Here is a 17,783-nt window from a genome sequence, read left to right as displayed (position 1 = left end):
AACAAAAAAGGATGCATCTTCTGTTACTGGTGATGTGGTAAAAGATGCCAAATCCAGCATAATGTTTAAGCAGCAGTGTTCATGGAGCCAAAAAAAACAAAGTGCGATCCTCCCAATGTTTTTTTGTGTGGATTCCAGCATTTTTAAACTGAATATGTCTGAATTTTAAAGGGTCAGCTAAATAACAATTAATCTCATAATTTCTGAGATAATTTCACCAGAATTGTATTCCTGGTGGTATGGAGACAACATTTAGACCTTTGTGTTGGAAAATAATATTTATAGAAACCTTAAATGAATATACAAAATAAGAAAAATCTAAATAATACAAAAAAGTTTAGTTTCTGTGGGTGGAGAACCTTTTTATATCTGAATTCCTTTATAGGCTTTACTTTAATCACAGGTTATTTTACAACTCGGTCATGAACAAAATATTTTGGCAAATAAAATGTACTATAAAACTGGTTCCCTTCCTGAAGCCCAATTGAAGTGTGTCAGTCATCCAGCCAAAAGAAATCAACATAAATGAAAAAATAAATAAATAAACGAACCCCATTGTCCATTTCAGCTAGCTTACACAACAAACCTGGCCTAGAAATCTAGATGCACCCTAGCGGCAGCAAATGGGCAGCCAGGGTCGTCTAGCAACTCTCCGTTGGCTTGCGAGCTGGAAAAACCAAATTCTGGTCAGGCCAATCACATCGTGTATAGAGTTGGTGGGCGGGCTTAACATAAGGACGGCAGAGTTGCGACGGTTCAGCGTGAATTCCCTGCTACTTGAAAACAAAGAAGATGGCTGCTGCTGCTGGCAAACAGCGGTCTTTCAAATCGGCTTTGGCCGTGACTCTGAAAGACTTGGAGTTAAGCACTGAAGTCATTCTTAAAAAAGGAAGATGTGTTCAGAGTTTTGCCAAAGGGATACGACAAAAGTTTAATCTATCTACTAGTGTTGCTCTGGTTGGCTATGAGTGCAGAGGGAATTTGAAAGACAACCGTTTATCCCGACCCTCGGATTGAGCTCTGCCAATGGTGAGTTCCCAGACCCAACATCTTGATGTGGGTCTGGCTTGTCAGGCTACAACAAACCTCCCTTGGAGTGGCATTAAACCTGCTGGTTTCTCGGGCTAATGGTAATGTTCCTGAGTGCAACTGTGCACACAGGAATCTTTGTCTTTTGTTTAGATTATACTTCACATACAGTTCTACACTGTAGCTACTCTTTAAAAGACAATAAGTTAATTATATACCCTACATTTACAGCTCATTTTTCACTATACAGTACATGAGAGCCATTTTGCTCCTAATATACTGAATTCACAAAGTAACCTGTTCTGAAAAATGAATGACAAATTGTTCAAATAAAATAAAATTAGGATTTCATATACTGTATGTTCAACACAATGTTGAATGACACTAAAGTAGCCATGAGAGTGATCTAACTTAGTGTTGGCTTCATGCAACAATCTGTGTCTGTGTCTCTGTGACTGCTTGCATTCAGCTGCACCAAATTAACGTAACATGCGATCCTCCCACAGGTTCAGCTAGCTGTCACTCTGTCAGTCAGCCTGACATCCTTCAGTCTGATGAATACCCAGATGCCAATTGTGAACATCTGACCTAGTTGTATTAATGTAGAGAAACAGAGTGACCTCTTCGCAATATGGAGCTATCAGTTAGAGCAGGCACAGGTTGTCAGAGAAAGAAAAAGGAGAGCAAAACTGTGTGTGTGTGTGTGTGTGTGTGTGTGTGTGTGTGTGTGTGTGTGTGTGTGTGTGAAAAGTGGTTGTCAGGAGCAGTTAGAAACAGACGGGCCTGTCTGGCAAGGGAACGTCCATCAACGAACTATTCTGAGTGGAAACAACATGCTATCTCATAACTCCTCACATGAGGTGCCCTTGTTCTCAAAATGAGTCTCCTTCATGTGTAATTATAGAAAACTAAGTTGTTCTAAATGGCTGTTGGATTTAGCTTTTTAATAGGAACTACTCAGAGCCCTTAACAAGTGATACAAAACATTAGTAATGTACCTTACATTCTTGGGCTCATTTGCACTGCAAAAAAATGCCCAAAGAAATGTCTGTAATTAAGCCCCAATCTAGCTTATTTTCTTAAAAGAAGTTAAATAAAATGCTTGTTTAAAAGATTTTTTTTATAACCAAGCTTAATCTTGATTCTGGTGCTTGAGTATTGTCTTGCTTCTTGATTGTGATCCTGATGTCCTTTTAAAACAGGATTTGTTCAACTTAATAAAGTGGAGGACATATGACTAAATCAAACTGCCTTGGTAAGATGTTTTTTGCAGTGTAACCATCTTTGACTGATTTGCAGCTGCTACTATTTTTTGTATCAGTACCTGAGAATCAAGGCATGCACTATCACTCTTTTTTCATACATATTCATGCGTATACGTGTACGCAATGTACAATAACTAGTGACAGTTGCTCAGTTTTTTAAGAAATACACTACTAAAAACTTGCAAAACTGCCAGTCTGCAATGTTTTGAGTTTGAATTAGTTGGTTATTATGTGTGCTAAATGTCCCAGATTACATGACCGCACGTCTTTAACTTTGTACAAAGACATATATTTGACTGTGTAGAATCCAGGGATTAATAGCTCAATCCTGAATATGATAGCTCCAAGAAGGAGAAAACCAAACTGTCTTTGCTCAAAAACACTGTCCTTGAGGAATTATTAATGGAGCTGCATTATTCTGAAGCATATCTCAGTTGGTCAAGATACCCAATTAATTCATACCAACTTTCAAAACTGCATCTGGTAAAGCCAGAGCATATTCTAATATCCCCAAAGCCTCTTAAAAACTACCAAATATCCTCTATAAACCCCTTTTAATGGGCCGTCTGCCGGAGGCCCCGCAGTTGCTGCAAGAACCCGGGCTTGCGTTGAGACTTGGAACGGAACAGCGGTTCTGTTTGATCACATAGAGTCGAAACAGGGAGGGAACAGATTAGGGGCGAGGTACAGGCTGGAAACACCACCTGCTCGGCCTCCTCTTTCTGCCCAGCTCCCGTTGGCCCACCTTGTTGGGAATTGGCACAATAAACAGCTCCGGTTTATCTGAGTCCAACAGGACTCGGCCAGGAGGTGACGAGGTGTTTGAGGCGTTCTTGCTGCTTTGACACCTGCTGCTACACTAAGGTCTACGCCGGCAATATTGTTGCACCGACACCTGTCTAGGATTATGTAGAAACATTGGATATATTTTGGAATAGCAGACCACGCCCCCCGACATCCTTGAGACATCAACTGCAATTGTCTGAGACAGAAAATCATAAACAAGGGCACAGTGATAACTGGACACACATCGGCAGTTGTATTGATTGATTTGGCTCTGGCAGCGCATAAAGCCATATCAATGCGCTTCATGAGCCTAAATATACACAGATGGCCTATTGATTAAACTTTCATGTAAATGTGCAAACAGGAAACCTGAAGGTCACTCTGAAAGGAAACTCAGAAGCCTTAAAATAACTAAGGAAACTGCGGACGTCCAAAACGTGCATGTGTGTTGTGTGTGTGTGTGTGCAGGGGAAAGAAGCACTAAGTAAAGGAGACAGATGGAAAATGTGTTTATGAAGAAAGCAATGCAGCGCAAGCTGACTCCAATGTGGTTTACTGACCTTCCCTAAATGTGTCTGTTACAGCAAGAAAGAGTGCCCGTGTGTAAGAAAGCGTGTCCGTGTGTAAGATAACTGTAACTGTGACAGTACAGTGGGTGACACTGCAAACACTGCATGAGAGCGTGGACCACACACAAGGACAGAGATACAGACATACACACGCTATTGTTTGCATTGTTTGTGGTGAGATTGATTGTGAAACCTGATGGGCATGTCTGTGCATAATAATAGCCGTGTAAACAGAGCAATGTGTGGTGTATGGTGTCGTGACCCCCCCCTCGTTCTGCGCCGTGTACCTGGTGTCAACAGGATGACGGAGGTGACGATCAGCGAGCAGATGACCAGAATGACAAGAAGGGCGATCGCTATTCCCTTCCAGTTCCTCTGCGGAGGGTTACTGCCCACCAGCTCCTACAGATAGACAGAGAGGAGGGGAAAAAGACATGGTCAGAAACAGTTAAAAAAAAAAAGAACAATATGTGGGACGTGAGAAAGAAGCGAAAGAGAGAAATATCTGAGGAGACTTAAATAAAGGAAAAATAATCCAATAAATGTATAAATGGCAAACTCATGAAAAGGAACAACGGGGTGTCAGTCAAGGACGAACGTGAGTCAGTCACAGAATCTCGGTTCTCAAGGAGACATGCCAACAGCAGCAACAGCAGCAGGAGGAGGAGGAGGAAGGGGGGGGATTCTTAATGAGCCGAGCATCAGCTGCCATCACCCCCAAACGAATGTGACAGATAAAAATGGAGCCTACAACACGTTGGTGAATTGCATGCTTGACAAAAGCTCAGCAACAGCGGAAAGAATCCTTGGGGTTGGGAAAACGAGTCTGAGTTACGAGCAACCTTGAAGGGATTCTTTTTTCCCCCCCGCGTCTGACTGACAAATCCAGAAATAAACTTATTGCAGTTTAATATTGTTAAACGTGAAAACTGAATTTTAAAGAATGATTATGGCACTAGACAAAGTATCACGGCAGGATATCAAATTAAAACAATAGGGGGAAAGCAGCTTTTTGCTTTTTGTACATGCCAAAATCAAATAATGTGCAGGAGATCTTTATTTGAGACACGGTGATGTGCAGCAGGTGGCTCGGTTGAGCGACAAAATAAAATAATCACAACATTTTTTCAAAATATATTAATGTTACAATTCAAGACCAGTTAGCAGCTTTGGATTACTCTGGGTGTCCCCCAGATTCCAGCTCAGAGCTAGATCAACTCAGCTTTTCCTTATTTTACAGCTATTGGACAGCAAACATTTAATAGTAAAGTTGTAGCCTGTTTTATTGTCATGATAACAATCACAGAAATGTATTTATGTACAGCCGTTTTCAAGCTACTAGTGCTTTGCAAGTGTTTAACAAAAAACAACAGCTAAGAATGTCACAAAAGCTCAGGGAGAAAGAATACAAAACCATCAGAGAAAAGGCTAATCTAGTTAGGGGAGTGTATATAAAGTGTGTGCCCCAGCTCAATATCCTCTTAATATGACACAATAAGGATACCATTCAAAGGATTTTAATGTTCTCAGCAATGTTTCTCCCCATGTCAAATGTATAATGTATGTTTCCCTGGGTCAATATGTTTAAATTCCTCACAGCTTTTAGCCTACTGATGTTATAGGCTACTCCTCAATACGCCCTCAAATTTGTAGGAAAGACGGTTTCCTTGACTTTTGACATGTATATCACCATAGTGGCTTAACATATTTTTACCATTCCAATTGCATTTGAAACATCCACCTCCCTTCGTTCTTTTGACATTTGAACTACAAAGATAGGCCCTACTCACAATGTTGGTTTATATCATAGGACCCAGGGAACATAGGGATGATCTCCTACTGTAGCTAGCTAGCTTGCACAATATACTTTTACCCCCTCACCAAATAAAGTTGTTATGGTGTCAGCAAACACTTGTCAGCAAACAACTGCCTATTCACACATCCTGCTGACATGCATTAGCATTCACAAGTTGTGTTTCTGGTTGTCATACAAATACCAGTCCAATATTCATTCTTTAGCTGTTTCAGTCTCCACCATGTCCTGAGGGAAATATAGGCTACATGTCTTTAGCTGCTAGATTAGCTTCACTAGCGAGTTAAGTGCTGGCAGCGTACAGTTGGTTTATCAGAACAGTTATCAACTAAAATTATAAGCCTTTTTCACACCTTTTTCCAAACATAAATGCATTACATCCTTTGTTAATATATAAAAGCAATAACCTATTGATTAATGTACATTTAAAAGTAATCATTATCTTAAATTCTATTCCACAAGGTATAACTGAAGAGATGCCTGCCTTGAGATAACTGTAAGCATACAGGCCAACTTTTGGTTTTCAAAATCCGGGAGATTTGTGCAGGGGCATGGCGGCGGTGTACATATTAGATCTTGTTATATCTAGAAGTTGTAAACCTCTGTCAGCTGAAGCATGATGGGGACGTAATTTAAGGTATACTAAGTGATGTTAATCTAATACACTTTTTGTCAAATTCAGCGAATATCTCCTCACGGTCACCTAGCTCTCTATTTCGTGTGGGCGCTGAATATCTGGTGGTTATACACAGCCCTGGCTGTGTAAACAGAAAACAAACAGAAAGGAGTGCATGAGCCACAAAACACTATTCCAGCCAATCGGCAACAGGCAGCGACAGTTGATGGTGGGGGGGGGGGAGAGAGGCAGCATGTGAATGTGCTGGTTGACCAGTAGTTATCTGTCCGTGAATCTGGGGGGCGGAGCTCCTAAAGGGCGGGAGATTGTATTTGTTTGGCTGTTGAGTTCAAATATCAACAATCTTTGCGCTGCATCGCTAACTGCACCGCTAACTGCATCTTTAAGGTGCTAAACATAAAGCACCCAGAGAAAAATGGCGCAATGTGTGACTTTCTAAGACAAAGCGTCCCTGAAAGTTTCCACCTTAGCCCTGCTTGGTCTGTCTTGCACACAGATGAACCAGCGCCAAAACCACAACCAAGGGGGACTTGGCAAAAAGAGCCCAAACTATTAGTGGAGGATTAAGAAGTTCTTAATTAGTTTATAGAGGATAAAAAGAGCAAAGCAGAGCATGTGCTGTGGGGAACTGTGGCTGGAGCCTTAATGAATACATGCTAAGGCTTTAATGAAGCTGAATGGCTGAGCTATGGAGCAAACCTTTTAGTGACCTCGTTCCCACCTTAATTGAAAGGAGCCTGAGACATCATTAGTGCAGATAAGAGCTATTGGGGCTATTTACCAGACTGCCCATTACACACATTCATTACAACAGTTAGTTAGCTGTTTGGCCATAATGAAGAGCAGTGGCAGCTAGACACAACACAAGAAACAAGAAAAAGCTGAACATGTTGCTATGTAAGTGATATGCCTATTCAGCTACTGAGTTAAGGAGTACAGATGATGAGTGATTTGCTCTCAGCATGAGGGAATAAATAAGCTTATGAAACAGATGGGAGAGTGTAAACACGATAGAGTTGTTACAAAACTCATTTTACTGCTGTAAGTTCCCATCTGAAACGTTTTCTTTTAATTATATCCTCAATGTTCTTCAACATAGAAGAACAGCAGTTTCTGGGATAATTGAAGTACTATTTATGTTATCAGCTTTAATTATATCAACTTTGATAGAAAAAACTCTCAATATATTGCAACACCCATGAGCCTCTGCTGCTCCGGACAAATAGCCAGATAGAAGTTACAATTTAGAATATTTTGCTGTAAAAAACCTTTTCATAGTTGTTGAATTTAACCAAAAATTGACTAAACATAATTTATTACTATAATTATTACTTAATATGATGTCTGGTTTCAGCAAAGCTGTTAGCAGGGAATACTACAGAACTTTAAGCTCAGTGATTGGGTGTTTCTTAATAGAAATACATCTTGGGAGTTCATAACTGTCCTTCAGTTTAATGTACACAGACTTGTGCCTTAAACTTTTTTTTTTACAATAAAAAAACGTTTTTCTATCACAGTTACCTTCCATTTTGTATCCATGATTCAACAAGAATTTCATGACTATTCAAACCTTGGAATTACTCCATCTATTGTAGACAGATACTGACTGAAACCAATCACAAATTATTCAGAGAACCATCAACTCATGTAAAATAAAGCAACAGGTTGAGTGATAACAAAAGACTCTTTAACCTCTTGCACATTAAAACTCAACAATAAGTCAACTTTCTTATGAGTCCAAATTCGAACCGAAGAACAGCCAAGTTTTTAATGTGACAACAGTGACCACGGCCAATTATAGCAAAATTATTAGATCTATAAACATAAACTACAAACATGCCCAGTCATGAGTTTAGTTGTTGAGCATGGATCATTTCAGAGATCAACTGATAAAAAACAACGTTGTGGGTGATGAGCCAACAGTCTACGATGTGATTTATTTTCTCCAATTCTGTGCTGAGCCATCTATCTGGAACAATCTTTATGTTTTTCTGCAGAAGTGAAAATCCTACTGGAGATCTACGAGAGACTGGCATGGAGCCCATTGCTGATTGCTGTGGTTGATACAGTATGTGACTAAGTGGGATTTACAGTATGGGAAATGGTGACACAATTTCAGAAAAACTGCTCTATAGAGAGCAACTATTCACATGCAATAATGGGATATAAAGTGAGTGCGACAAGAGTGCTCAATGTGTGTAATGCACAATAAAAGAGCCAAAGAAATCCTCATGCAATCCTGAGCTGAATGACTAATGACTAATATGTGTTCTATGCACTGATAATACAATTGAAAGCTGGGCATGATTCCATCACAGCATCTTAATTTCAACAAAGTTATCTGTGTGCATAAGAAGGCATATTCAGAAATTCAGACTGAAGGGCAACCTAAACCAAAGCTGGACTTCAGCCTGACGCCTTGTGTGTAGCAAAAGTGATTTGGTCAAGGTAAAGTGTTCATTTAAATGTCCACGCTATTTTATTCCACAAATATACAGTATATTCAAGAATCAATGCAGCCGCTCAGTGAAGCATCAAATCTCAGTGTTTTCATAGGCCAACATTTCCAAGTGAAGATTGTATCTTTAAATTCACTTAACCTTCTTAATCTTTAAAAAAAAGAAGAAGAAAGAAAAACAAAACTAGTAACCCTTCTACATTGGAAGACAGTCAGCACTCAGTCTGCACTCTCAGATTTACTACTGTCTCGTAGAAGTGAGAAAAAAATTTAGGGGACTGTCCAATGGCAGTAAATGTTCAGCTCTACTACTGCCACTGTTCTCTCTCTGCTATAATGCTCTTTGCTCTTTATTTTTTATTTATATCTTTATTTATTCTTTATTTTTAACTTAATACATACTGTGTAAATATACTTATACTTATATTGTTTGTACCTATACTTATATTGTTTAATATTCAATCTAAAGAATGTGTGACGTGCACCAACAACACCAAAACAAATTCCTTGTATGTGTTAAAAAATGTACTTGGCAATAAAACCCTTTCTGATTCTGGGGTATAACAAGCAAGCAAGCAAGCAAACAAACAAACAAACAAACAGCACGTGCACACACACACACACACACACACACACACACACACACACACACACACACACACAAATACACTGTACAGATGCTCTCACATTCTGCAACAGTAAACTCCGGCATGCTGAACAATCTATTGCACTCTTACTATGACTATAAAGAGTCAATGTCAAACATCATTTCCATATAGATCAGCATCTCTGTTGAAACATATTGACTATCCAAAAAAAATAAAAATAAAATACAAATCCTTCCTCTCAGAGAGCGAATGAGCAGCATTCTTGTTAGGATCCATACTTTGAGTTGAAGCATACTAATAATTAGACAGCAAAAGATTCATCAGACAGAAACCTTCCCAGGAAATGATCATTTCTTGTCCTATTTCTGGGCTTGGAGGACATAATCACATATTCAGTCTGTGTAATGGGTGCAGGCACAGGCTGAAAACCTTGCCTAACCTTCCTGATCATGCCCCCTCTGATCTGTAATTATAATAATGATTGGCCTAATTAGCTAGGCCTTATGTGCTGAAGTAATGACGGTGTGATTACAATTGACTATTGCAGAGGAGAGATGGGTATAAAATGAGCAGTGAGGAGACAGACATCAGAGCTTGCAGGAACAGTAAATAAATAACATGTAGGGAGGCTGCAGGACGATTCACTGACAGGAAAGCTTGAGGCGTGACCAAAACATGACAGAGAGAGAAAAAAAGTATGGGACACTGTAGATGGATTGAGGTCCAAACTTAAGATCCTGGTGTTTTCAGGTCCTCAGCAACTGTCAGGTTTAAATCTGCAGAGCATGCACAGGAATCATCAGTGTTGATTCCTCCCCGAGATTGAGAAACGCAACACTGCGTGCCAATGTCTCTTAAAGTCAAAGTCCTTGAAAGTTAGTGCAACACTTTAAGAGTTTTGAGCACACAGAGCTATTTCTGTGTTTTCTTTTCTTTTCTGTTGGTTGGGCCAAAGAAAAGGCTTGAAGTGGTGGGTGCTACCTGGTTCAGAAGCAACAGATATAGTGCAAATATGGAGTCCTGATCCTGTTAAACCACTTATCTAATATGATGATTTCTATCCCCGTGAGATTTGTAAACACTCGTCCTCCAGATTATTACTGCAACATGAAAGCCATTCAGCAGCTTCAGCTTATTCAAAATGCGGCAGCCCACATCTTGACTAACAAGAGCATACAGTAGGTGCTTTCTATAATATAGAAAATAACACAAAAGAAGTCCTCTCTTGGACTTTGCTTGCTGCATTATCTTTGACTAATGTTCGGCATAATATTAATTAAAAATACATCCTAAATAATATAGATTTTTACCCGAGAACATATGTACATACAGTATGATGGAAGGGCTTCAGCCCTGAGGACTGTGCTGCATAACCCCAACAACCTCCACTAATATGGCAGGGCAGCCTGGATGTAGCCTACAAAGCACTCGCTGCACCACTCACTGCTGCTCATTAAGTTTATTGCTATGAGGGCACTTTAATAACTGAAGGCCACTCAGCTGACCATATCAACTTTTTTGTCAACTCTATTTTCTCATCTGCACTATCATTGTCAGAGGACAATCCTCAGACAGTTGGCTATAGCTCCAAAACATGTAATCATATCATTGATTCTCCCAACATCTCCCCTGCCTGTTCATTATAGAATTGACTTTAAGGTCCTGATCTATAAAACTCTGGCCCCAGATTATAGATCTGGCATGCTTCCAGTGTATCAACCTGGATATTTGTTTGGGTCAAAAGACTGCCATCTACTTTATGGCAAAAAACATTTAAAGAATGGGGTTTGCATCAACACTATCTTTCTTGCTTCAACTTGTCTGTGTTTGTCTCAATGCTTTAACCTTTTTGTTTGAATTGTTCTGCCACTCTGTAAATAAATAAGAATTTCTTTTGTATTAAATTGTGAGCCACAAATACATTTGTACTAAATCTATTGATACGATGGCAAAAAAGAAAACCGAAACTTAAGTCAAGTTTGAGGTTTCATGAAATGACTAGGAACAAGCCATGAGAAAGGCTGTATAGCGTGAGTAACTGCTCCATTTGTGCTGCCTTTATGGGACGCTAAACTAGAAATGAAGGCTTGGCCCATCTTCCATTGCCGCTTTAATAGCTCATACTAAAAGATCTTGAGCGAGCATAGACTACATGGGCTCTCCCTGAGGATGAAATGATAATGCCTTTGGGCTCCAGCATAAGTGATGGTATAGGTCATTAATTCTGATTCTCAATGAATACACTAAAGCTATAGCATGCAGGGTGTCTGCTATCTAAGGGCCTGTGGGCAATTGCATGTGTGCATATTTTCTGTGCATATTTCCATCAGTTTTTAGTATTCCATACAGAATAGTGTTACCAAAAATACCACCTTGACATTAGACACGCATTAAAATGCACTGATGGCACAATACTAGTGGAGATGTACTGTAGGGGAAGTAGCTATACATGGGACTTATAGAAAACCTGAAAACATCATGGACACAGAAAGAGGGAATGTCAACAGACTGCAGCAAAGAACAGCAGGGTTTTTTTTACTGCTAAAATCAAACCGCAACAGAATGTAATGAGTCAGTCAGCTTTTAACTCATGCACCTATCCAGAGGGACCTAAACAAGCAGCCAGTGGTGTGCTCACTGACAGACAAAAGATGGCACATGATGTTAACGGAAACAAGTTGGCATCTCCCAACGACGGACGCAAATCATAAAATAATTAGAGTGATGTCTCTCAGCATGACAGCTGTGATGTCTGATACAACGAGTAGCGACAGACATTGATGAGAGCAACCGCTGACATGAGGGTCAACAGGAACATTCAAAATGAATTAAGTTATTGAAGACGGTTTGTGGTTTCAAGAAAATTGCATTGGCAAATATCTGGCAGAACTCTGGCGTGAAAAACTGACAAACACACCAACAAACCGAACTGAAACATCACAGTAATAAAACAATGAAATCAACAATAACACATTCAATAAGGAACAGAGCATATCTCAACAAGGAGTTAAAATGGGTATAAAATAAGATGCAGTTGTTGCAGTTAAAGTGAGTAAGGTAGTTTAAAAAGAATGGTTTTGAAAGCAGTTGTAAATTCTTTTATGGAGTCAAGTATGCGAATGTGAGGGGGAAGTTAGTTCCAAAGTTTGGGTGCAGCATAAGAGAAGCCAGTACACCGGCTGATGATCCCCACAGGGAGCTGGAAGGGGGTGTGAGTCTGACACTGAAGGTGTCTTTTCAGCTCATTTTCACACTGCAGAGATGTGATTCTAATCCTCAAATAGAGGCATTTCAAATCTTTCTTTCATCCTCCTCAAATGGACTTAATATTTCCAAAAATGTAAGTAGATTAATCTGAAATCCAAATCCCCTTTTCTCAATCAGACTTTTCATCTTTGACTAAAAGATACCAAAATCACACCTCTCCTCTTCACAGGTCAGACAACATCACCCATCAATGCAATGTGATAGAATCCAAACCTAAATTGGACAGTTTTTTGTTGTTATCATAACATGGCGCAGCGGGACGGCTGTACTTAACCCTTGTGTTGTCCTCCCGTCAACCTTTTTTCGACGTTTTTTGACGCATTTGTTTTTGCTTTTTCCAACGTTTTAAATTGTAAACTTTTTCTTCTATACATTTTAAGCGCTTATTTCTACGTCCTATATTTTCTGATATAAAACAAAAATTAAAAATTGTGACCCAAAGTCAACACAAGGGATAAACAAGCAATCTTGTTTGTTACTCACGGCAGGCGAACTAATTTCCGACTGCCCAGTGTGTGTATGCGTGTGTGTGTGTGTGTGTGTGTGTGTGTGTGTGTGTGTGTGTGTGTGTGTGTGTGTGTGTGTGTGTGTGTGCATTGTTCTTGAGCTTTCTTTCCACCTGGTTTGTTTGATTTGCGAGTGAATCTTTTCCAGTCCATTAGTGCGATGCTGGGAGGGCACCACCACCAGCTGACCTCTCTCTGCAGAGTTTGCACTAAATCACATCTCTGTAAAATACCATGTAATACCTAATGCCAGAGGATGAATCAGAGTGAGTGAGTGTGTGTGTGTGTGTGCCACAGAGCTGCTGTAACATTGCGGAAATAAACCTGGAGCAATGTTTCTCATGATACGATTTGCATATGTAATTAAAGTCTTCTTGAATCGCCAAGCCCATAACTGATAATATATGCACTTTAAATATGATTTCTGAAGCAGATATAGGCAAGATGCCCATTTGTATTCAAGCAAACATTCTATAGAGGCAATTAATAACATCTATTCTGTATTTTCCCATGTCACTATGGAAACTGGGAGTGAGAATGATTAGGGTTTTTATTGGTGAGGGTCCCCTATAGCTCTTCTGCGTGGGTAACATGCGTTATGACACTCCTAAACAAGTGATGATGCACACACATGAGGGGAAAGTGTTTCCTGCTTGGCTCTCATGTATAATGCATAAAGGCACAATCTCTATTTTGGCAGCCTGAACACATACGTTTTCTTTAGGAAACAAGAACAATACAGAATAGAGCCAGAATAGAATTTCTCCTCATTTCATCACTTTCCCTGTGTCTAAACATCTGTCACAGGAAAAAAAAAAAAAAGTATCCACAAACGTTACTCCACTGATTCAAAGATGTACCTTCATCTCCAGACTTCAGTAGCACTACAAGTACATGCCTGCTTAGACGAGGGGGAAATCTGTTTGCACCATGTAGGTAGAAAATGATTAATTGTGTGGTCATCCTTCTGGCTGTTGCATGCTACCATTAATGACAAATGTCTATTCAAAGGTTGTACCGGGGAAATGTTCCAGCATATCATTAGCCGAGTATTTGAAGCCATACCTTTGTGTGCAAATGTTTGATGTGGCGACCTAGTGAGTCCTAGACCTCTGACTCGAATTGGATCTGTATGGATCGTCAGGGAATAACTTAAACAAGCTGTCTAGCTGAAGTCAATAGCAATGCCTTCTTGTGTTAAAGAAAGTGTTACATTACAGTAAATGTGTGTACAAGTATCAACCAGGCCATTGCTTCTGCATGCTCTGCAGATTTAATTTAACTCCTTTAAAAATCATATCAGCTCATTAATCTATTTTTCTGTTTGGTTGGGTTACTTTTACAAGTCACGCATTAATTACTATTGACACAGAATGTACACACAATATAACCTTCTGTATGGAGTAGTGAGTAATTATTCTGCCAACTTTAGTTCAGTTGTACAAAGAGTGGGCTGTCGCTGCTTCATCAGTCGAGTAGGTGCTCAAGAAACAAAGAACCAAATGTGAAAAATAACTAAGCAACACTAAATGACTTGCTGGAAGTGTCTGTGCTTTATTCAATCAGCGGGTTTCAGCACAAAGCCTTTATTAGGGCGTTTTACAGAATGGATAAAATATACAACACAAGAGTCTTTATCAATTCCAAATCAGTTTGGACCGGACATTAAACAGACTTTACCCTGCCATGTCCCGAGTACAAAGTCTGTGTATAATGTTCCGATTGAGCCCATGTGTGGACAGAGCAGGTCACTGTCCGGAGAATTCACAGCAAAGTGAATGGGCGTGTTGACGGCATTTCTATCATGCATTTCGCGCAAATCCGGAAGAATACAAACATCTAAGGGTTAGGGGTGTGAATCTTTACTGGTGTTATGATTCGATTATGATTATCCTGTCAACGATTGGAATCGATTCGATATCACGAATAATCCGTGTCATGTCCTGCATCCTGCACGCTTTACCCAGGTGCCGCCCCTCTGAAACGGACAATGTCCTGTTGTGTGCTACATGTGTGAAAGGGAAATTCCGGACAACGGCTCTAGAGACGATGTTATAAATGACAAGCCTCTAAAGAATGCAGCACATCAAATACAGACATGTCTAAATGACAGTACACAGGCCTTACTGTGTCCTAGTAGTCAAAGGCGCATTCCAAATAATTGCAATTGACCTGGTTTAATTCTGGCTGGGAAGACTTTGTCGCACACATCACCTTCTCTCTGTAGCCATGATTTCTGTCTGTCTCTTGTGTCAAATGAGAGCAACATGCAAATTGCCGTACACAACAGAAAGTTAAATCTACAATAAAAACTACCACAAAAGAAATGCCCAAAAAACAAAGACCTCAAACCTAAAGAATATAATAAAGAATAAAGAATAGCTAGCCTGTTTAGTAGTCTCATAGTAGTGGATTTTAAAACCCATATGACCATTACAAAAATGATTCATATGGGCATTTTTCTTATATACTACTCATATCAAGGTTGGGTTGAGTTTAGGCAACTAGAGCTACTTGGTTAAGGTTAGAGATTGTGTCCAGGAGTAAAAGAAACCAATGCCTTACTGTTTGTAGGAGATCTGATACGAACTGTTGTCAACAGTGTCTCAGTATTTACAACCCAAGTAACCAGCTAAGTCACAGTTTCATGGTATATATTCACTGTTATGTAGATCGCTCTGTCACTTGTTTTCTTTTTTTTCTATAAGAACGCAAACAAATCTCCAATCAGAGGCTTTCCATTCAGAATAACTGGTACTGAAAGCTCAGTATACACTCTGTGTATTACTTGTTGTTACTTGAGTTTTATGAGATGCATATTTGCTGGCTTTTTGATGTTTTACAGCTGCAACCCAACTAGAAAGTCATCTGAGCCTGTGTGGAGGGGTAGAGTTGCGGAGAATACAGAAAACGCAAGAGAGGGAAGCACAGAGAAAGCCGGGCATGAGGATTTCACTGCAGAGCGCTGCATGTCCCTCGGCCCACACCCAGAGCGATTGGTATTCACTGCGGCCTGGCGGCAGTGTTAGTGTCTGCTGCATCTCTCAGGAACATTAAGAATTGAAAAGTATCTTTCTTTCTGTTCTTATCTATCAGCCTTCATTCCATAACGCAACACTTCGCCGTGCCGCTCAGGCAAAATAAATTGCCGTCATGGAAACAATATGCACCGGCAGACACACTCGCTTCCTGGAAATGAAATGCCCCACAACCCACTGCTTCCAGGCGCAGGGGTCTAATAAAAAGAGGCTGCTGCTTCTGTTGATGTTTACCCAGGCTAATGTATTCTGGCCTGCTGTTTTTTTTATCGCTTTCTCCGACAAAATATGAATCATGTAGAAAGAATAGACTTTCAGGCTCTTATCATTGGCATAATGTTTGGCTGAAGTGCCCTTCCGATGAAAAATGTCTTTTCCTTTTCTAAAAAAAAAAAAATCTCGACAAAACACCTGGTTTCACCTCTCTCGCAACGTAAAAAAAAATCAAGTGCTTGGGGCAGTTACTTTACTTGCAAAAACACTCACTGTTGCTCTGTGGGAGATGGAAGAAGCAGGACATTGATGGGTACTTTAATGTATTATGAACACTCCAGCATCCCAGGGAATGCTCAGTGGAAGTTCAGATACACTCAGTGAGTTCTCCATAAAAGCCCAGAGGACTCCAAAAAATAATAATAATAATTCACAGGGCATAATAAATCTCAATCTTTGATGAATTCCCTGGTCACGGCAGTGTGTACACAGGGGCATTTCCATCCATATACTTTGTTTGTGTGGCCTCTTGTTGAGTTTCCATGGCAACCCTGTCAAAACCGCAAGAATAATTCACCACTTACCCTCTGTCTGGCCACCTGTTGTTACTGCCGCAGCCCAATTGTTCATGCTATTCAGATGAAAATGGTAGAGAGTACTTTGCATGTAAGTGTGGCCACTTGATACTTAAACATAGCACTTAAAAACCTGTTTATCTATTAATTGGTGGTTAAGGCTTTTATGTACAGCATTCACTTCAACATATAGCACCATATTACATGATCCCTTATTCAAGAGTCCTAAGTGATTGTTAAAGCATGTGTGACTGAAATCAACAGAAAATGCTGCTTGTTTTTTTTCCAGTACGGGCTATTGCTGGACTCTTAGCAGTTAGGGTTAGGGTTAGGGTTACAGCCTTATGCACTCAACACAGCATGAATGCCTGTATAGTACAATGTGCTTTTTGTGTTTACAGTATGTACTATGCTTTGTACTGAGCTTATTTGTTCCTTTGTATTTGAGTCATTCATATGTTCCTTCAACGACGTCACAAATGGCAAATTCTGACTTAAAACTATATACAGGCTTTAAACAAGTTTGCAGTAGTTTTCCAGCAGGGTTCTGTAAAGTAAACATTAACTTGCTGAGAGGTTGGAGGTGCGCAGCCTGTTGCCTGCAGCTCTTCATCTAACAGCTGCTCCTTCATGTTTCATTACTCCCTGCAAAAACCTTGAGCCTCACCGTTAAAACCGATCTGCACCTGCTTAATACAGCTCCAGTATTGCTGAAGGAGAGTCAACAGTGAGGCTCATAAGCTGGATGATGTGCTGCATTGTCTGTTTGTGCGTAGGCAGGCGTTGTAAATTCAGCACATGAATGGCTGACTCTATCCCTTGCAATGCAAACCACTGTAGGCCTATGTAAAGATGATTACGAAATGTAAATACATTCATCCCTACTGCTGAACTAGTGCAGATTATAAATATTATAAAAAACGGGGTTGGATTTAATAAAAATTAGGGCTGTGCAATTTATCAAAATTTTAATAGCAATTGCAATTTTGGCTCCTAATAATCACAACACAAGTACATTT

At 39.9% G+C, this 17,783-nt stretch overlaps 1 protein-coding gene across 1 annotated transcript in view; it reads right to left on the bottom strand.

Moving 5' to 3' along the window:
- dpp6a (dipeptidyl-peptidase 6a) overlaps positions 1–17,783 on the bottom strand; it is a 168,034-nt gene that overhangs the window by 64,769 nt on the left and 85,482 nt on the right. The window contains exon 2 of the mRNA XM_078280445.1: positions 3,937–4,051. Coding sequence (XP_078136571.1) covers positions 3,937–4,051 — 115 coding nt within the window. The remainder of the gene's footprint in view (positions 1–3,936; positions 4,052–17,783) is intronic.

Source organism: Sander vitreus, chromosome 22, assembly GCF_031162955.1.
Source record: "Sander vitreus isolate 19-12246 chromosome 22, sanVit1, whole genome shotgun sequence".
Classification (NCBI taxonomy): Eukaryota; Metazoa; Chordata; class Actinopteri; order Perciformes; family Percidae; genus Sander; species Sander vitreus.
This window is presented reverse-complemented; position numbering and strand designations above follow the sequence as displayed.